Genomic DNA, 22,360 nt, shown 5'->3' with positions numbered 1-22,360 from the left:
AAGGGTTGTGTCCCAGGACCGTCGCCCTTGCCAGTTATGTTTGCTGTAGTTGTGTATTGGTAGAGGTTATTTTATGGTCTTGAATTTGGGCAGGTTGCTGTACTTGCTGCACTTGATGTTGTTATGTTATCGCTACCTGTTGTTGTGGTAGTGAATATGTCTGTGGCTGTTGTTGTGTTACTAGTTGTTGCCGCACATTTCCCGGTTGCAGTGCCTGCTGTTGTTGGGTGTCCTGCTGTTCTCTTGTAGGCCCTTGTTGTCCCTGTCCTCCCCATGATGGTGTGCCTGGTCTCATTCTACATGTGCGTGACATGTGCCCTAGTAATCCACAAATCCAACATACCGGTGGTTCCCTGTTCTGCCATGGAAAGCTCCCTGAATTGTCCTGGTGTACTGGTTGCCCGGTGGGGTAGACATTTCTGAATCCTCCCCCTTGCTGTTGTGTGTTATAGCCGTATCCCCTCCCCCTCATCATTCCTCCCCTTCCCCTGTTATAATTATAATATCCAGATCCTGGCGTTGAGTATCCTCCTCCCATGTTAGTCGTGTATGGTTGGGGTGGTGGCAGTTGTTGTGCTACAATCTGTGAAGGTTGTATTTGGGAGGGATCTTGTGCAGCCACTACTTGTGTGGGGTTTTGAGTCATTGTTGCAGGTGTAGTTATTAGTGCACCTTCCATCGTGTATTTAGTACGTTTTTTCTGTACCAATTTAGCCTCTTCCGCTTTTCTATCCTCTTGCTTTTGTTTCATCTTTTCTTGCCATGTCCTACAATGATGTACTATCGTCAGTTGTATTTCTGGCCATGCTTTTGCTTCCATCCCCACTACCTTCTTCAGTTGTTTCTGAACTGCTTCTGGGAGCCCTTGTATTAGTATATGATAGAATATTGCTGGTGTTTTGTCCCATTGTTCTCTAGTTTCCATACGCCACTTCTCTTGAATTTCCTGGATATAATCAACAGGATCTTCGTTCTCACGCATCTTGCGTGAGGTAATTGCTCCTATGTCTGATGTGTCTGGGTACTGTACCCTCAGCGCTTGCCATAATGCATGTCTACAGTTTGCGAATGGTGCCCCATCGTGTGATGTGTTTGTTATTGTGACCCCGGGGAAGCCTGCTCTCTTCCAGATGTCATCTGCTGCATCCCCCAATATTGATATTAGAAGGCCCTTTACATCCCCCACTGCCAGTTTCTGTCCTGCGGTGTGTTTTTCCATTTCATATTGTAACGCTCACCTGATTCCCGCAGAGGCGCCGGTCTTGACTGGGTGAATGCCGTATCTTCAAAGGTGATGTGTAACACACGGTTGGCTCTTTGGGCTGGACCTCTGTGCACTGTATGTCTGACTTGAAGAGTAAGATGTCTGCAGATAGAAAATATGGGATTAATGAACTGGGGTTATTGAGTGCCTCTCTCCTCTTCCCTTTCTCTTCTCCTGTAGAACCCCAAAGGTTAACGCCCTCACCTTAGGTAAGTGAACGCCGAGCTCTCCATCTGCCTTGGGGCAGGGTGCCGTAACCAGTTTCTTCACTGGATAAGGGTGCAGGCCTCTTGACCTCAGAGGACTGCTGTCCGTCGTTAACTGCACGAACGGTAAGTTCTGGGCACTTCAAATGTCTTAAAAGTCTTTTGTAATGATATCTCTTGTTTTGCAGGGTTCCGGCGATGGCGGATGGCGGGCTGATGAGAGTTGAGGATCGAACCCGCGTGAGGAATAGAAGCGCCTGGAAGCACGTAAGTAAGCGCTTGTAGCCTGCTTCACGATGCGTACTAACTGTCCCTTTTATCTTGCAGGTACAAGTTTGGAGCTTTAGAGAAGCTGAAGGGTGCTGGAATACCCACTGGATTCGGCGTGGGAAGGAGTAATGGCACGTGAGTAATAAAGTTGCCCAATGTCTTTAAACGCACCTTCTTTTGTCTTTCAGATGCGGGATGCAGCGCCGAAGGCCTCCGGAGCGTGCGAAGAGCTGGTAAGCTTTTGTCTTTCAGATGCCGGAATGCAGTGCGAAGACCTCCGGAGCATGCAAAGAGTAGGTAAGCCTTTGTCTTTCAGATGCCGGAATGCAGCGCGAGGCGTTGGTGACAGCCGATGGACCAGGTAAGAGATGCGCTGCCACTGAAGACCGTAGTGCTAACCTGTTCTTTCTTTGTCTTTACAGGTGCTGCTGAAGACTGGATTCCAGGATGGTAAGCCTTTGTTCCCTTAGGCCCAGGATCAGAAGCAGAAGACACGATGAGCGTTCTGCTGCAGAGAATGCAGAATAACACAAAGCAAGATTCATCCATCGGGTGTGGTTTAAATAGCCTCCTGTAGTACTTAGGTGTCTCCTTCCACAGCCACGCCTAGGTAAGAAAAGAGTTCCTGCTTTCCAGAAGAGTTCCAGTGTTCTGAACCTAGGGAGTGGCTCCTGCCCCTCCCAACAGGAAAAGTAGTCCCAAACAGAAGAGGATCAGGGGTTCAACTGGCAGGTAAGTAAGCAGCATGGTCTGCTGCAGGTAAGTCCACCCAAGCATTATGAGCCCGGCGCTTCCAGCGCTGGGACTGGGCATCTTTATGAGCCTGGTGCCACTGGCGCCAGGACAGGGTCCAAAAGGTCCCAATTGGGACTGGCTGGCACTCGGAACCGGGGTTATGGGTCTGCTTCCAAGGGAGTCGGGCAAGTCCTGATCTTTTGGAAGCAGAGATCATGACAGTACCCCCCCTCAAGGCCCCTCCCAAACCGGGCTTCTCCGGGGGTTTGGGCTTGCTAGGAAATGTTCAATGAAATCTTTTGATTAGACGAGGCGCGTGGACATATTCTGCAGGTTCCCAGGATCTTGCTTGGGGACCGTAGCCTTTCCAGTCAATCAGGTAAAATAGTTTAGATTTGGAGATCTTGGAATCCAGGATGCTTTTGACTTCAAACTCGAGTTCTCCATCAACTAGAATAGGTTTTGGAGATGTAGTTAGTCGGGTTTGAGGTTGCACGGGTTTTAATAGAGAGATGTGGAAGACCGGATGTATCTTCATGTGAGGGGTCAAGTCCAACTTGACCGCTACTGGATTTACTATGGTAGTGATGGAATAGGGACCAAGGTATCTTGGGTTGAATGTGCGTGGTCCTTTTAGAGGTAGCTATTTGGTGGATAACCAGACATGATCTCCTACTTGATATTGGGGGGCTTCCTTCCGATGTTGGTCTGCTCCTTTCTTGTATTGTTCTTTAGCCCTTTGAAGGTGAGAAACGGCTTCCTTAAAGGCTTGGGTGATTGTAGAATGCAGGTGGTCTACTGCTGGTGTTCCAAGATCTTGGAGTGGATCCAACTCCGAGGGTGACTACCGTATAAAAGAAAAAACGGGGTCTTCCCAGTTCCCGAGTGGACAGAGTTATTGTAGGCATATTCGGCTGTCCAAAGGTTATCTTTCCAAGTTTTTTCAGTTTGTTGTAGCATGCAGCGCAAATACTGTTCCAGAGTTTGATTGGTCCTCTCGGTTTGTCCGTCGGTTTGAGGGTGGTGGCTGGTCGAAAGTCTCACATCAATTTGAGCCGACCGACAGCAACTTCGCCAAAAATCAGAAATAAATTGACTACCTCGATCCGAAATTAGAACTGAAGGAAAACCGTGCAGTCGGACGATGTTTTCGAGAAATTCTCGGGCCAGAGTTGCTGCTGTTGGTAAGCCTTTGAGTGGAATGAAATGCGCCATCTTGGAGAATAGGTCCACGATTACTAGGATCGTATTGTATCCGGAGCATGGAGGTAGATCGGTGATGAAGTCCATAGAAAGCGTATGCCAAGGGCGAGGCGGGATGTCAATAGGGCGTAAGAGGCCGGCTGGTTTTTCCTTTTGACTCTTGTTTTGGGCGCATACTCCACAGGACATTATAAAGTCTCTGATATCTTTTTTCCAAGACGGCCACCAGAAGTAGCGCTTGATCTTTTCCGAGGTCTTGGTCATACCGGGATGTCCTTCCATTAAAGCATCGTGATAACAAGAGATTACCTTTTTCTGTAAATCTGTGCTGGGCAGGTATAACCGTTCTTGGAAATATAATAGGTTGTCCTTCACCGTAAAGTCCTTTCCCTGCAGATGCCAATTCTGTATGTCTGCTGGAGTTACCAGTAGCCTGGCTTTATCCTTAACTTCCTCTATGGATTGTGTGGCGATTACACCTAGAATTCTTTGTTCGGGAATGATAGGTACAGGTTTAGGATTGATCAAATGTTCTTCCACTCCCATCCGAGAAAGGGCATCAGCTTTACCGTTTTTTGTACCAGGTCGATAGGTAATTATGAAGTCAAACTCGGCAAAGAATAGTGCCCAACGGAGTTGCCTAGAGGATTGAGCTTTTGCGGTTTTCAAATATTGCAGGTTTCGGTGATCTGTAATCACAGTAACGGTGTGTCGGGCCCCCAGAAGATAATGCCGCCAAGCCTTAAAGGCGAACTTGATAGCTAGAAGTTCCTTATCAGTAATAGTGTAATTGATTTCAGGAGGCGAGAATTTGCGGGACCAAAATGCCACGGGATGCAACTGATTGGTTACTGGGTCCTTTTGTGATAGAACTGCCCCCATGGCAAGGCTCGAAGCATCAGTTTCAACGATGTAGGGGAGTTCTGGGCGAGGATGTTTTAAGATCGGTGCAGAGATAAATCTAGTCTTCAAATTCTGGAAAGCTTGTTCCGCCTCGGTAGACCATTCAAAACGTTTGTTTTTCTTTAACAAGGCGGTGATGGGCTGGACTATTCGAGAGAATTCGGGGATAAACCTGCGGTAAAAGTTAGCGAAGCCTAACATGCTTTGAACACCTTTTACGGAGGATGGCGATGGCCATTTGAGAATTGCATCGACCTTCTTTGAATCCATACGCACTCCGCTAGGTGATAATATGAATCCCAAGAATTCAACTTCAGTCACGTTGAAAACACATTTTTCCAACTTAGCGAAAAGTTTGTGTTGACGCAATCTCTCGAGGACCATTTTCACGTGTTTCCGATGTTCAGTTTCCGATGAAGAATAAACGAGGATGTCGTCAATGTAAACAACAACACACACATCTATGAGCTCTCTGAGGACATCGTTCATAAAATATTGAAAGGCGGCCGGGGCATTGCAAAGTCCGAAGGGCATGACCTGATATTCAAATAGCCCATACTTGGTGCGGAAGGCGGTCTTCCATTCATCGCCCTCTTTTACTCGTACCAAGTGGTAGGCTCCTCTAAGATCCAGCTTTGTATATATGCATGTTTTTCTGACTTGGTCCAGGAGTTCAGGGATCAAAGGTAACGGATATCTATTCTTAACGGTGATCTGGTTCAGGGCGCGATAATCTATACAAGTTCTAAGGTCCCCTTCTTTTTTTGGAACGTAGAACAAAGCTGAGGAAGCAGGGGACTTGGAAGGACGAATAAACCCATTCGCTAAGTATTGATCCAGGTATTGTCGGAGGGGAAGATTCTCAGGCTCGGTGAGGGCATAAATTCTACTACAAGGAGGAGTAGATCCAGGTATCAGGTCTATCTGGCAGTCATAAGACCTATGAGGAGGTAGAGAGTTAGCCTGATCCTTCCGGAAAACATCTTGGAATTCTAGGTATTCAGGAGGTAACTGGGGAGCCTCCGAGGAAATTGCTGCCAGTGCAACACCAGGTCGAGGGTGACAAGTAGAGACACATTCTGGAAACTGAACCGTTCTTGCTCGCCAATCGATCTGAGGATTGTGCTTCTCTAACCAAGGAATTCCTAGAATAATCTGGAACTGAGGGGCCTTGATCACATCGAACACGATCTTCTCATGGTGTCCATCTTGACTTATTAGCGTCACTTCTTGGGTGGTATGCGTTACTGGTCCGGAGGCTATCTCCGTACCATCCACCGTAGTAATGACGTCCTTTACAGCCTTTGGACAAAGAGTCAGATTCATCCTCAAAACCATTTCATGATCCACATAATTGCCGATGGCACCGCTGTCGACGTAAGCTTCAATCGCATGTAATCGATCCGGATGTTCAGGGCTAATGAGGACCATAGGTATCACGAAATGCGAGGTCACTGAACTGGTTTTAACGCTCGGCAAGAGGACCTCTATTCTTGTCGGGCGAGGTCGTTTCCCTGCTCAGAGTTTGTGACCCTGGTAACTGCAGCTCCTACTGCCTTCTTGGCTGGTTTCACCGGACAGTCTCGAAGAAAGTGCCCCGAGTTTCCGCAATAGAGGCATAATTGCAGCTGTTTTCTCCTTTCCCGCTCCTTTTGTATTAGTGGTCCTTTCAGGCCCCCTATTTGCATGGGTTCCCCGGAGTCTACTCCTTTGGTAGGAGTTGGTGGTTTGGAAAATACTTGAGCATCAAACTTGGAACGATCGGCTTTCCTGTTCTGCAGTCTGTGGTCAATTTGAACGACTAAGTCAATATAGTCCGAACAGTCTTGCGGGGGATTCACTACTTGGGCTAACACATCATTGAGCTCTCCACGAAGACCTCTATAAAACAGCGTAATCCTTTTGTCCTCAGGCCATCGAGTTTCCACTATCAGTCTGTTGAAAGACGCAATATAAGCCAAAAGGTCTTGATTACCCTGTCGCAATGAAAGGAGCTCATTGTCCAAGGCCTGCCCCTGTGAATGTCTTGCAAACAGTTTTTCCATACTGAGCTGAAAAGCTTGAAAATCATGGAGAACCGGATCATCTTGATTAACTAGAGGGATCGACCAGTCTGCCGCATTGCCACTAAGGTACGAAAGCACGAAAGCTACCTTAGCTTGATCAGTTGGAAAGGCTGCTGGCCGGCATAAGAAGTGCAACCGGCACTGATTAATAAATACTGCAAACCTCTTTGGGTCACCAGAAAATCGTTCGGGCGGAGCCAGAGGTACATTCCCAGGTAGGTTGATCTGCACTGGGTTCGTAGAGGATGTTGAAGGAAGATTTGCCCCTGATGCGGGTAACAGAGTTTGTCCGGCTTGTGACTGTAGCAATTGTCTAGCGAGATCGTCTGTTCGCTCCTTGGAAATAATCAGTTCCCTTCTTAGAGCATTCGTTTCCTGACGGGCTGCATGCACTTCTGCTCTTAGTTCCCCAAGTAACTGGGCTAGCTGGTCGGTATCCGAGGTTTCCATAGCGCCTGGGTGGGAGTTTTGCGGTAGGCTTTGTGTTCTGTAACGCTCACCTGATTCCCGCAGAGGCGCCGGTCTTGACTGGGTGAATGCCGTATCTTCAAAGGTGATGTGTAACACAATGTTGGCTCTTTGGGCTGGACCTCTGTGCACTGTATGTCTGACTTGAAGAGTAAGATGTCTGCAGATAGAAAATATGGGATTAATGAACTGGGGTTATTGGGTGCCTCTCTCCTCTTCCCTTTCTCTTCTCCTGTAGAACCCCAAAGGTTAACGCCCTCACTTTAGGTAAGTGAACGCCGAGCTCTCCATCTGCCTCGGGGCAGGGTGCTGTAACCAGTTTCTTCACTGGATAAGGGTGCAGGCCTCTTGACCTCAGAGGACTGCTGTCCGTCGTTAACTGCACGAACGGTAAGTTCTGGGCACTTCAAATGTCTTAAAAGTCTTTTGTAATGATATCTCTTGTTTTGCAGGGTTCCGGCGATGGCGGATGGTGGGCTGATGAGAGTTGAGGATCGAACCCGCGTGAGGAATAGAAGCGCCTGGAAGCACGTAAGTAAGCGCTTGTAGCCTGCTTCACGATGCGCACTAACTGTCCCTTTTATCTTGCAGGTACAAGTTCGGAGCTTTAGAGAAGCTGAAGGGTGCTGGAATACCCACTGGATTCGGCGTGGGAAGGAGTAATGGCACGTGAGTAATAAAGTTGCCCAATGTCTTTAAACGCACCTTCTTTTGTCTTTCAGATGCGGGATGCAGCGCCGAAGGCCTCCGGAGCGTGCGAAGAGCTGGTAAGCTTTTGTCTTTCAGATGCCGGAATGCAGTGCGAAGACCTCCGGAGCATGCGAAGAGTAGGTAAGCCTTTGTCTTTCAGATGCCGGAATGCAGCGCGAGGCGTTGGTGACAGCCGATGGACCAGGTAAGAGATGCGCTGCCACTGAAGACCGTAGTGCTAACCTGTTCTTTCTTTGTCTTTACAGGTGCTGCTGAAGACTGGATTCCAGGATGGTAAGCCTTTGTTCCCTTAGGCCCAGGATCAGAAGCAGAAGACATGATGAGCGTTCTGCTGCAGAGAATGCAGAATAACACAAAGCAAGATTCATCCATCGGGTGTGGTTTAAATAGCCTCCTGTAGTGTTTAGGTGTCTCCTTCCACAGCCACGCCTAGATAAGAAAAGAGTTCCTGCTTTCCAGAAGAGTTCCAATGTTCTGAACCTAGGGAGTGGCTCCTGCCCCACCCAACAGGAAAAGTAGTCCCAAACAGAAGAGGATCAGGGGTTCAACTGGCAGGTAAGTAAGCAGCATGGTCTGCTGCAGGTAAGTCCACCCAAGCATTATGAGCCCGGCGCTTCCAGCGCTGGGTCTGGGCATCTTTATGAGCCTGGTGCCACTGGCGCCAGGACAGGGTCCAAAAGGTCCCAATTGGGACTGGCTGGCACTCGGAACCGGGGTTATGGGTCTGCTTCCAAGGGAGTCGGGCAAGTCCTGATCTTTTGGAAGCAGAGATCATGACACATATATCCATTTTCCCGCACCTCCACTTAATGATGGGAGCCTGCACTTTATATTTTCCTTGTATGCATGCTTCCAAGGGACGTATTGTGGTCTAAACCCTCCCCTCTCCAGAAGTGGCATTAAGTTGTGTCATGTTTGACCCCTGGGTTCCACAAAATCGAGTCCGTGCACCCCTCCTCTTCTTCCGTGTCTTCTACATCGTCAATTGCGTCCATATTTCCCCTGCTCGTAACTGTTTCTCCTCCATCTCTTCCCCTTCTTTCATCATTTCCCTTATTTAATGTGGGCGTGTGTATTCGTTCTCCCTGCCTGCGTCCAGGGAGGTCTCTAAGCCTGCCTGCATAGGGTGTCAGTTTGTGGGGGAAGGGTGCGAGTTTAGGTGGGCATGTTGCACGTAATGAGTGTGGGGTGGTGGAGCATGTTGGACGGGATGATGAGGGTGTAGCTGTACGTGTCTGCCTTCCCGCCATTCCTTGCTCTTCCCCCTCACTTCTCTCCAGTTCTTCACTTCTCCTGCAGGCCCATGGTGATTCTCTCTTTGTCCGGGTGATGTATAATTTATCTAGGCTTTCCCTTTCACTATTTCTTCCTTCCTTCTCCATTCCTTCTTCTTCCTCACTACAAAAGTCATTCAGGAATGGCAACCCCCAATCTGTCTTTTTCCCCCTAATCGTTACTGTTTTTAAGTCTATTAGATCCATTCCTCCCGTTTCTTTTTTACCAATTTCTCCCCTTTGTGCTGATGTTGTTGCTACTTCTGTGTCTCTGTGTACATACCTCCTTACTTCACTCTCCCCTCTCCTATCTTCTCTTTCCCCTTCATTTTTCTCAGCTATTTCTCTACCAATTTCCTCTTTTCTTTTTCAATTTCTCCATTACTTCACTACTCATCTTTTCCAATATTCTTTCTTCTTCTTTCTTCCTTTCCCATCTCGCTCTTTCCCTTTCTAATATACTCTCTATCATCCTCCCTTCTTCGTATTTCCTTGTCGATTCTGATAGTAATCTCCTCTTCCATATTGCCATTTCTTTTTCTTTCTCTTCTTCCTCTCTTTTCCTGTCACGCAGTGCTGCTCTGGATACCCTTTCTGCTACTGCCTTTACCCTTTCGGCTTCTCTCTTTTGCTCCTCAGTTCGTTCCCTCATTTTTTCCAACTCATTCTTACTTTGTTTCCTTTCTCGTGCTCTCTCTCTCGAGCTGCTTGATCAGTGCATTCTGCTCATCCCTTAATTCTGCTAATCGTTCCTCCAAAATCTCTTCCTTTTGTCGTAACAGCTCTTCCTCCTTTCTTTTCCCCTCTTCCCCTTTCATTTCACTCTTCCTGGTATTATCCTCGTCCATTTTCCTTACTACCTCCTTCTCTTCTCCTGTTAATGAACCTCGTAATTTTAATAGTACCTGCACAGCTACCCACTCATGTCCTATTTCCGCGATCTGCTCTTCGCCAGTCCTCCCCTCCCCTGCGGGCATCTTCCTATGAGCTGATCCCGTCGTACTAGTCCGCTCACCTCCCGTGTGGCCACCTGTAGCTGTATATGGTTGCGGGCTGTATGCCGGGTTCGAGTACCCCTCAGCCGCCCTTAATTGTTCTCTTGCTATTTCTCCTAGTTCTCTTAAAGGATACAACCCCCCTCCCTCCGTTTTCACTACCTTCGCTAGGGGTATATCGTCGCTCTGTTCCGTTTTTATTTCATTTTCATTTGAGTTGTTACTCTTTTCTCCTCCCTCTTGTCCGTTCCCCGTGTTCTGTGTGCCTTCACTCTCTTTTTCCCCATTCTCTCCTTCCTCCTTAATCTTTGCTTCCGTTGTTTCCCCCATAGTGAACATTCCGTTTGGTCCTGGTCGGGACCCTTGGAACATCCTCCATAAGTTAAACACCTCCACGTGGTATGTCAACTTCTTCCCCTTGTATGTGTTATGCAGATGGGTTAATAGTGAATGTTGGGTATATGGATCGAAACTGCCATTAGACGGCCATGGTGTCGTCATTTTGTTGTCCGTCCCCTGTGTCCATTCTATGCTGTATTTGATCAGTTTCTCCTTATGGGGTGACAGTGTTTTACATATATGCTGTAGCGGGGTAGTGAGGGTGTTTCCCCACCCTCCCGAACCTGTCCCGTGTGACATAGTAGCACTTCAATTGTTATCCTTCCTCTATATGGTAGTGGTTATCTTGCTAATAGTGTGCGCTATACAATTTCAGATCTTTACCTGGCCCAGTAATTTTGGGGACTTGCGATTGTCCGCTAAAACAAAATAGTAAAATATAGCATTTGTATATTCTTTTCTTTCTTTTTTTCCTTTACCGAACACCTTTACGGCCCCCTGCGGCTGCGTGCCCCGTGTGACGTTCTTGTACAGCCGTCCCACTTTCTTTTACCCCTCCTCTTTCTTCACTTGTCGTGGCCGGCGTTCTCCGTGCGCAGCCACGTCCCCCTTTTCACCTGTCTCCGATCTACTCGTTACCGTTTATCTCCGTCTCCATTCCCTTACCATTATTCTCTTCCCCACCACTCTCCGAAAAATGCCTCGCGTTCGAGATATCCTATGAAAGCCCTACTGGTGATGTCACCGATCTCTTCCAAAACTACTGGTAAGTTCTTTTCATGTTTTAAAAGGCCAAAAATACGCTTGCAATCCACCCCCGTTAACCCCACAGCTGTCCTCTTGTCACGCCTGGAACAAGGTAATCAACAATATAATCGGACTGCGCACTCTGCATCGCCTCGCGTGTGATACGCTCCTCGACAGGAGGGCATGACCAGCCAATTATCTTCCGTATTAGGCAACCAGCTAGCTACTGCCTACAGGGAAACGTCATCTATCTATCGAGTTTCCTGCTCGATCAATAGGGATCCTCATCTACTCATTGATCAATAATCACCAAAACGTAGGAAACCGCACACACACACACACCCTTACACGTGGTCGCGACCTAGGCCAATTAGTTTCTACGAGCGGCCGCACGTGATGTTTTCGTGCTCCGCCCCCTCCTCTTCCGTAACGTAGCAGACTGCTCTCGCACTTGTCCAGCTACCATTCACTTCACCGTCAATACTGATTTATCAAACCTTCGCCGCGCACCTGTGTAACACCTCCCACCTCCCGTATTCTATTCCTCCCCCCTCACTCACAATTTCACATTGCTTGTTGGGCGTGGCATACTCACCAAGTTCTCTTGATGCGGGGCCGCTCGACTGCGTGCACCACTCCAAGCGGCTCGCCACCTCCCCTCGTCTGGACCACATCTGGACACTCGCCAACCGCGGGCGGGATACTTCTTAACCGGCTCCCGAAGGCCAATATCCGGATTGCGCTGTCCGGTCTTCTCGCAGTTCCGCGATGGTCCTGTGGTCCTCAAAAGGGGGCAGCGGCAGAAGGGGCCGTGCCGCCGGGCCTCCTCAACAGGAGCACTCGGAAAAATAAAATAAAAGCAGATCTTAAACAGATCTCAGCAGTGCCTCCAACTTGTCAGGGGGAAATTCTGCCGGGGTCATCTGGCCGTCCGCGGACCCCCGGGCAGGGAGGCCCCAACTCCTCCCGCATATCCCAAAAATGAGTATGAGGCACACGCAAGAAGCAAGGTGGTTCTGCTGTTTATTAAAAAAAACGGCAGGGATGGGTCAAGGATCGTACGCGTCCGTCCTGACTCTCTCTGTCTCTTCGTGGGGCTCGCAGGCCCTTTTTACCTCAGTATGACACGCTACTCGCGTCACCTGGGAAAGTTAGCAAAAAACCTATCGCCACTCTGGATTGGTTCCTCGAGTGGTAGGGTTAGTATAGCATACGTATAGAGAACGCTGTTAGTGGTTGAGGGTCAGTCAGGTGGTATACTTGGGTTGTCCCTTCAATTAGATACATGAAAATTGTTACATGAAGACCCCTGAGGATTGGCTAATGTTAATGGCGTCAGTGATAAGTGCCCCATGTTCTGATTGGTCCACTCGGGAGCCCCCCAGTCTGGGACCATCGCTGTTCCCAGCTCGCGGTGCACCTGTCATTTGCAACAATGTATAACTATGGGTATGTGCAGACAATGCGAGGATTTGTTCATATGCTGGTGGGCAGACTACTCCCACCGCCGCAGATGTCCATTGAGTCGCTTCATTGTTGCTGCCTGTGTCTCAAAACGTGGGATCCAGGTGCCTCCTTCCTCCTGGGTCTGGCACCCTGTCAGGTTCGGCTTGGTCACGTGAAGAGAGACCGTGGTTGAGGCAGAATTCTGCACATTTAATATTGCATTTTCCACTGTGTGTCTGGCTTAGTTTGCAGGTGTGACCTTGGCTTCGGCTTGTGGCATGCGAGTTTGCAACATTGTGCCCTTGACAGTCTGTTCTCGCCGGGCTCACTCTGCAGGGTCAGCAATTGTACTCTTGCTCGTTCAATGTTCATGGAGGCTCTTGCTTGCGGCCTACTTGGGCCTGGTGCATAGGTGGGGATGTTTGATGCATGGCGCTTTAGGTTATGGTATCATATTGCTTTATCCCCAGTATCATGTCTTTGTTATATTTCTCATTGCAATGTATGGGTTAGGAGAAGCGTCAGCAAGCATTTTAGATGAGTTTGTTGTGCGTCTTGCGTTTCTGCATTTTGAAAAACCTATGTGAAAAATAATAAAGATGCGCGTCAGTGGGTGTGTCCGTCACCTAGGTCATACCACTGAATATGTTCTTCGTGTGGATTGGTGTGGTGTGGGAGTGTCCAGTGTGCATGTTTGGACGGGTGTGCTGACCGTTGGCTAGGTCGTCATGGCATCTCTAACGATGTGTTTATTTACTGTTGAATGGTTCAGTCGAGTTCATCCATGCCGCAGGTGTCGGCATGGGCAGGGCAGGCTGGTGGGCAGGCTGGTGGGCACACCCGTATGTTCCTGTACCAGGGTATTTGGTCGTCTGGTAGATAGACAAACTCCTCTCGTGGCAGGAGTCTGGCCCGCGATCCTCTAGGCCAGGGGCGTGAGGGGATTGGTGGGAGCCTTTTGTTCCATTCTCCCACTTCACTGGGTTAGCCTGGGACACCTTAGCTAACTTTCCTGCACTGAACTAAACCTTTTTCGAACTCCCTCCACAAACTTTGAAGACTCTGTGTAACTGTCTGATCTTGGGCATCTTCCGCCTGGCTCCCTTGAAAGTGGGCCTGGCACCTAAACTTCCTTGCTTACCAGTAGACTGTGCCTTCCTAACTTGCTGTGGTTCTTTAAAAAGTGTTTAGTGTGTATGCTTCCATAATTCTGCTTTTCCCTCCCCTTTTTATTTAACTTGTTGGAGTGCCATCGAACGTTAAGCGCTCACCTCTGTCTGGAAATAAGTGGTGTTAACTAAGACTTGTCCAACAAGTAATCAGGGATGTACATATGATAATAGTGATTGCGTTTTGAAATTATCTTACCAATTTAGTGCTAGTGTGTTTTATAAGTGTGTGTTAAATAAATAATTATATACTTTTACACCCAAGCTCTGGTCAGTGTTTGCTTGTGCTACTGTATTTCTGTACCTATTTTGTATGCTCTGTATACTGCCTAACTCTTCTTGAGGGAAGTCTGACTGCTCAGCCACAGCTACCAGTGAATCTGTGTGGTACAGACTGCTACCAAGTGGGTTTACTGCCAAACACCTGTAGTCTAAATCTTTTGCAGTGGTCTTCAGACCTCGAAAGCGGCAGCTAAATCACTTAGCGCCTCTTTGCGCCAGCCTCTAAAACCCTATTCCGGCTCATCTTCCTGGAGGGGTCGTTCTTTTCGATACTACTCCTCTTTTGGTAGAGGAAGAGGACAGGCTTCTCAAAGGGGCAAAAGAAACTTCCCTCGTGGAGCACGAGGAAGAGGTGCAAAATCAGCCTCAAGAGCGGCATCTGTACCCTCAGCCACTCCTGCAGCCGCCTCCAAATCCCTCTGAGGCCTTGTTATACAAAACATCAGTGGGAGGCAGGATCTCTCAACATCTGAAGGAATGGCAGGGCATTACCTCAGATGCTTGGGCACTGGAAACAGTAGCCCAAGGTTACTGTCTCCCCTTTCTAAAAAGGCCTCAGAATCATCCACCGGGAGCCAACTCCGCCAAAATTCTGGATCCGCTAGCGGAGAGGAACAGAGGTACTCCCCATATTTTCTCATCCCAAAAAAGGACAGAGGACTGAGACCCATCTTGGACTTGAGGAGCTTGAACAAGTTCCTCAGGAAGGACAAGTTCAAGATGGTGACTCTTTCTCAGATCCTTCAGGCTCTCCAACTCCAAGATTGGTTGGTATCATTGGACCTTCAGGATGCTTACTTTCATGTGCCAATCCATCCAAAGCACAGAAAGTACCTGAGGTTCGCGATTGGCAATTCTCATTATCAGTTTCGAGTTCTATCATTCCGGTTGACCTCCGCCCCGAGGGTTTTCACCAAACTGTTGGCGGTTGTGGCAGCAAGTCTCAGGAGAGAGGGTATTCACATATATCCCTACCTGGACGACTGGTTGATCAGAGCAAGTTCTCCAGAACAAGCTCAGGAACATCTTTCGATCACCTGCCACTTCCTCCACAAATTAGGCTTCTCCCTCAATTTCAAGAAGTCCCACATGCTACCATCCCAAAAACTCCAGTTTATCAGAACAATCTTGGACACTTCCTCGGGAAAAGCTTCGCCTCCCGAAGTGAGAGCTCTCCACATCCAGCAGATGGTAACAAAGTTCCAGAATGCCCAACGTCTACCGGCCTTCGATTTTCTCAGGTTGCTCGGCCTCATGGCATCCTGCATTTTCCTAGTACCAGAGGCCAGGTTGAGAATGAGATCCCTTCAATGGGCACTCAGAACTCAGTGGTCCCAATTCTCAGGGAATATGTTGGATCTTCTGCAAGTCCCGAGCGCAGTTGCTCAGGATCTTCTATGGTGGGCTTGCAACGACAACATTCTCAAGGGAGAGTCTTTTTGGCAACCATGGCCGGAGATAACAGTAGTGACGGACACCTCACTCACTGGGTGGGGAGCACACACCAACGATCTGACAATCAGCGGTCGTTGGTCTCCATCGGAGTCCAAACTCCACATCAACCTGTTGGAGCTGAGGGCAATCGGACTAGCTCTGAAGGCCTTTCTGCCCTCTGTACAGGGAAAGAATGTCCTGATAATGACGGATAACACGGTGGCCATGTACTACCTCAACAAAAGAGGAGGAGTAGGGTCACTAACACTGTGCAGAGAGGCAATGCAGCTATGGTTCTGGCCAATACAAGAAGGAATCTCTCTATCGGCAATTCACCTAGCCGGAGAGAAGAACACGGCGGCGGGCGCTCTGAGCAGGCAGAGCACGGTCTCTCACGAGTGGGAGATAGCTCAGGAAGTCCTTCTGGAGAGCTTCGCCCTTTGGGGAACCCCCACAAGTGGATCTGTTCGCCACCGCGATCAACCGGAAGTGCGATCCTTACTGCTCAAGGGAATTTCCTCAAAGAGGAGCTCTAGGAGACGCATTCGTAGTGGAGTGGAAATTTCCACTGCTGTACGCGTTTCCCCCAGTCCCCATGATTCCTCAGGTAATCAGGAGGTTGAGAAAGTTCAGGAAAACCATGATCCTAATTGCCCCGGATTGGGCCAGGAGGACGTGGTACCCGGACCTTCTGGACATGTCCATCTGCCCTCCAATACGTCTTCCGCAAAGAGAGGATCTTCTCTCGCAAGAGGAAGGTCGGGTTCTCCATCCAGAGGTCAAGACATTCAACCTTCACGCATGGTTTCTGAGAGGTTGAGATACAAGGATTGGGATTTTCCGGATGACGTAATGGAAATCTTGCTTTCGGCCAGAAGACCAGCAACAAAATCTTTGTACTGATGTCGCTGGAACATGTTTAGTAACTGGTGCAAAGACATGGATGTGGACCCTTTTCAGTGTGGCACCCCAATGGTGCTTTCTTTTCTGCTACATCTAGCTAATCTGTGGCTCCAGATAGGAACAATCAAAGGATACCTTGCTGCGCTGTCCATTTTCAAGTGCTCCTCAGAAGAGGTTTCATATTTCAAAATACCGTTAATCATTCAATTCTTAAAAGGGCTTACTAATGTATACCCTCCAGTTCCTTTTCATGTACCAACTTGGGATTAAAGTTTAGTACTAAAATTCTTGACTTGCATACCTTTTGAACCTCTGCATTCATGTCCATTGAGGCTTTTAACTCTAAAAACTGTTCTTCTTTTGGCCCTATCATCAGCCCGCAGGGTTAGTGAACTTCAGGCTTTCTCATGCAAACCACCATATACTATTTTTTATAAGGATAAGGTAGTCCTTAAAGTTAAACCTTCGTTCTTGCCAAAAGTAGTCTCGGACTTCCATTTGTCACAAAAAATAGTACTACCAACTTTTTATCCACCTCCTCATCTGAGCAAGGAAGAGGAGAGATTACACAGACTAAATACCAAGAAGGCTCTTAGTTTTTACATCTCTAGGATGGCTAAATTGAGACAAGATGACCAACTATTTGTGGGTATACTAGTCATAAATTAGGCTTATCTGTAACAAAACAGACCATTTCCCGCTGGATCATTTTAGCCATAGTTGAATGCTACAGATTAGCGGTAAACGAACCACCAGATGGGCTACGTGCCCATTCTACAAGGGGAATGGCTACTTCTGCGGCTCTAAAGAGGGGAGTCCCGGCAGCAGACATTTGTGCAGCTGCAACCTGGAAAACAATGCATACTTTTGTCAAACATTATTGTTTGGATACTGCCTCCTCTAATGAGAGTTTATTTGCCAAGGCACTTCTGCATTCTGTCCACGAAAACTGAAATTAGTACTCCCGCCTCCAAAATTGATACTGCTATGGGAGCCTATCACAAGATGAGGAATACGTGGGAGGACACGATCCATTCGAAGAACAAGTTACTTATCAACTGTAACATTCTTTCGACTGGATGTTCCTCTCACGTATTCCTCATCGATCCTACCCCACAGTACAGTTTTACGTTTCTTACACTTTCCTCTCATGAAGAATGTATCGGTCAGGAGGCATGCCTGGGTGTTTCTCCTATAAATATATATATATATATTTCATCGAAAAAACAGAACTGAAGCAACGGGCGCAGCTCGAGCTATTTATACCATCAGTGACGTCGACATGGTACAGAGCCCGTCGAGGGACAATCGACGCCACGTCCTTGAGCACAGCGCCCTCTGCCGAGAACATTTTTTGCCGAAGCAGCGAAGCTGGAGATTTATCACAAGATGAGGAATACGTGGGCGGAACATCCAGTCGAAAGAACGTTACAGTTGGTAAGTAACTTGTTCTTCTATAAGCCTAAATAGAGCTTTCTGAACCACCAATATATTTAGAGCCTCAGAAACAGGAACATTTCCGGTCTAGTCTGTGCAAAATGTTATCATGTCCTAAAAGGGGATGTTTAAAGTTTTCCAAGAATGGAAAAAACAAATTTGAATTGAAATGTTCAGCGCCATGTGTGAAACCACAAGAGCAGTGACAACACATATTGGTGAACCAGATCATCTCTTTAGTGCAATATTCTTGCTAAGGTTGGCAAAGGAAACCAATGCACATTTTCTTTAACAAAGGATGATTAGTGACATTTGTATTCAGTTTGGATATGTAAGGGTGTAGAAGGAGGAGACTGACTCACAGGTGGCATAGTGGTTGCTATACTTACATTCACCAGGAAAATAAAGAGAAACCCTAACTTTCCCTATCTTTAAGAGGGGTTTCCCTACCTCAAGGAAAGTGCTAATGGTTCTGTCAGAATATCCTTGTAAAATAAAGAGTCCACCGTCATGTGTCAAAATCTCTAATTCTGTCCCTTACATTTATAACTAAACTAGAAGGTTGCGTTGATGTTCCTGGTCCAGGAGAATGACTCCCTTCTCCTGGACTGGGAAGCACAGTTCTGGTTGCAAGTTCTTAACCAGAGGGAATGACTACCTTACCCTGGTCTTTGCGCTGCCTCCGCATACATCTTTGTCTTTTCGGTCATCGGCTACACAGCTGCTGGCTTCCTCCAGCGTTCTCGCCTTCTCTGGACCACACAGCCCCCCTTGCTTTCTCCGGTCTGGCTGTTCTTCTTCCAGCCACCGGATGGGTCATTCCACGTCGGACCGGGTGGAGACGCCTGCTTCCTGCTGACAGTATCCTGGTCTGCAGTCCTCACTTCGTCTGGCGCTGAACCGCTGCTCGTTCTTCGGTTCCTTCACGGATGGCTTGACAAACTCCCTAGTCCGTCTTCTGTTTTTCTGTTGGTGGTGGTAGTGGCCCTTAGTGGAGAACTAGAATGCTCACACCTACTTTTGGCAGTGATCTTCATAGTTTCACACCTCCTCCTCATCCCAGTCTTTGTGATGAAAGTCTTAATTGGGTAGTCTGGGCTCTTCTTCGTGTTAGTGGATATTATTTCACTGGCCCTATAGAGGCACATGGGGTGGTTGGGTATAGTACTGGGGTGTACCATAGTTTATAGGGTGAGGAGGGGTGATTGGGAAGAGGGTCATACCAGGTTCTTCCTAGATCTCTGTCCCCATGAGATCCTCCCGCTGTGTACCACCCCCAGGGGGACTATCGGGTAGCGGCCTCACCTCACTGGCCTCATGGGAAGGGGCTCCACCTTGGGGAGAAGTGACGACATCTAGGGATTGGTCACAGATAGAACAAATTAGTTAAGTAAATTGTGTTAACCGGATTCATAATATTATTATATTTGCCATTAAGTAAAAGATGTGCTGTCATTACTGTTTATTTTCTTTGTGCTGCTATTACGTGAAGGGGTTTAAAAAGCTACATTTCTTAGTTGATGTGAAAGGAAACTTTTATTTTTATTTTGGACTCTTCAGCAAGACTGTCGAGCAAAAAAATTGTATTAAGTTATCCCTGCTTTTTTTTTCAGGATGTTGCAGTGAAGAAGCTGTCAGTTGTTTTTGCAGACTGGATAAGTTGAACTTAGAAAGTGGCCTGAGCACCATTGGTTTAGGAATTACATATTTTCACAATAAGAAATATGAAGAAGCCGAGAAGAGTCTGTCAGCAGGTTTGTACAAAGGCACACTGTATTTGCATTATACACATGCATTGAATGCCAGATTCCTGATCCCAGCTACAGATTAGTAGCACTGGTACAGAATGTAATATTTAGTGCTGTCCCAGGCATAGTCTCAGTTTTGTGTATCCCTCAACCATCACCCCTTGCAGGATGTATATATGTATAGTTTTCTAAAGTGCAAACCTAGCTGGGAAGCAAGAGTGCTGTACATAGAGGTGTACCAGGTGGGTTACAGGTAGGATGTGGGGCTGCTAGAATGGGCAGGAGGAAGAGAGATCAGTGATTGGCAAAGTGTTCTTTGAAGAGTATGGTCTTCAGGTCCTTTCTGATGTGTCAGATGGAGGGGGCAATCATATCTGCATTGGTAACTTGTTCCAGAAACAGAGTTAATAGCACGAAAAGGCCAATTTCCTAGTGTATTCCATATTGAAGCTCTTTGCTTACAATCTGGCCCGGTCGTGGCTTCTGGTGGTGGTGTGTAGTATGCTTCTCGCTCAGGTAGAGAGGTGTTTTGGTTGTGATTGCTATTTAGGCTTGAGGGGTGGGAGTTATGTGTAGAAATTTCAGTTAGTGCTGTGATGAGGGATGCTGTCTAGGTGATAGAGTGCATCTTGGATGTCAGTGGTAATGAGGTTAGCAAGGCCTTCTGTAAGTAGTTATATAGAGCGAACATTGAAGAGGTTGTGTGTGTTTTGGAAATGGAGTGTGGGTGGTGATGAGTGTGATGTGAATGAGGTTCTGTTGGTGATGTCTTGCGGTGGGTGCAGACTGGCTGTTTGCATGCGGGGATGAGTGAGCTATGATGCACATGCTGCTGGTCTACCCAAGATGCTTGATGCAGGGGTTCAGGCCATTTTCATATCCTAACCGGACCAAACATAATTGCTTTTGTATTTGTCTGCCCTTCGATTTAGACGCCTCTGTGAGAAACACCCTTGGATCTAAGAGGAAAGAAAGGGGTGGGAAAAGATTAGCAGTGATCAGCAATTGGGCCGGAAGAGGTCACGTGACCTTGATCCACTTGCACCAGCGGATCAGCTACCAGTGTGTGCATATTTGCTCTTTCTTTGTCCAATCTAGTGCCCCTTGGAGCATTTTCTTCTTGGCACCCCAGGAAACAGATTATAATCAATTTGCTGTTTAATCTTTTCTGTTGGTTAAAATCACATTCAAATCATTTAAGTTGTCTATTATGTTTTGATATAGAAATCTGTCTGTGGTGCTGGTTTGGTAAATATTTCATGGAACCAAACTGTTTTAATATAGTTTTGGCTTATGCGGGGCGTTGAGTGGGTAGATGAGGATGTTATGTATTCGTAACTGGCTGAGATGATCTGGACTCTGCATGTAAAGAATCAGTCCTTTCAGTGGGTGTTACAGGGTACTCTGAATACTAGACATTTCAGTGGTTTGGTGTTGTTTGTTGTGGCAAGGTCGCTTTAGTCAGTCTTCTTGCCTCTATCATCATGCACAGCTTATCCTTCAACGGTGTGTGTGTGTTGTGGGTGGTGAAGATCCTCGCAACATCGAAGACCTCCTAATATGTCTCATTGTTGGAAGCTGCTAATTGGAAAGAACTCCCTCCACTTTGTAATGCCTTTCATCTGACTTCACGCCAACATATGCCATGCAAATATATAAATGTACGATTACACCCGTCTTGGCGATTTTGGGTTCCATAATGGGCACCTTAGTTGCATTTCTAATTTGGATTGTTTTTGAAACATTGCAAAATGATGCAATTTCATTGACAAGTCCCCTTTTATGCTTTTTTTTTAAATTTAGAGTACATCAAAGACAGGTGCAATATTAACCATGTGATCACTTTGTTTTTACTATGTATAATTTGTTTAACTGCATTCTTATTGTTTCCTTTCATTTTTGCATTACAACATTTGGAGTTTTATAGAATGTATTAAAAAATATAATGGCAGCAGTTTTCTAATTATATTTACTTAATGGGAAAAGTAACATTGCCGGAATATCTTGCTAAAGTTACATTTCTTCTTCAAACATAGTTCCTGCTCTGAGTGGTATCATGTACTGGGGAGCTACTTTTCACACCTTATAATTTACTCTTTATTTCAATCTCTGTAGTGCTATTACTACGTATTAATTATTGCATGGACCAGCAGGCCAACACTCTGCCATTTTGATTATCCACAAAAAAGTGAGGTTTCTCTATTCAGAACACCTGCATCACAAGTCTTCCTCTTGTAGAGTGTGCGGGACAACTAGTATCCATGACAGCTTGAGATATTTTTAATTGGAAGGACATAAACATTTCCCATGAATACGTATAAGCAACCAAGCCTAGCAAGGGACTGCAATCAACAAAGGGGAGTTTGGCATGAATCCTACCTCCCCCAAGACATTATTTTTAAATAATGGGTTATAATTTTAAAGCACACTTTCTGATATAAATTGGATGAAAACCCATGTGGTTTACCATTGGTTTTTTAGTTTAGGCTAACACTGGAAACAATTCAGTAGATCACCAACTGTGCACCATAGTATTTTCTGACACATTTCCATGATACCTTTGTCCACAATGCCAGTGTTCTGTTAGTGTATACAAAAATGTTCATGCTGGCTGCGCCCACACATGTCTATGCTGGCTGCACCAATTTATATCAGTAGGCCCATGCAAGAACACTTATCATATTGCCTTTATGTAGGCGAGCATTCCCACAAATGATTACTCAACATGTTGACTTTACTGATAATGCCAGTAGACATTTT

At 46.9% G+C, this 22,360-nt stretch overlaps 1 protein-coding gene across 1 annotated transcript in view; it reads left to right on the top strand.

Moving 5' to 3' along the window:
- The window catches only part of SKIC3 (SKI3 subunit of superkiller complex), a 2,336,627-nt gene that overhangs the window by 380,147 nt on the left and 1,934,120 nt on the right, over positions 1 to 22,360 (top strand). The window contains exon 9 of the mRNA XM_069627646.1: positions 19,466 to 19,606. Coding sequence (XP_069483747.1) covers positions 19,466 to 19,606 — 141 coding nt within the window. The remainder of the gene's footprint in view (positions 1 to 19,465; positions 19,607 to 22,360) is intronic.

The sequence above is a fragment of the Ambystoma mexicanum genome, chromosome 6p (assembly GCF_040938575.1).
Source record: "Ambystoma mexicanum isolate Mex_15411 chromosome 6p, UKY_AmexF1_1, whole genome shotgun sequence".
NCBI lineage: Eukaryota > Metazoa > Chordata > Amphibia > Caudata > Ambystomatidae > Ambystoma > Ambystoma mexicanum.
Note: the sequence above shows the minus strand (reverse complement) of the source record. Positions and strands in the feature narration are given on the sequence as shown.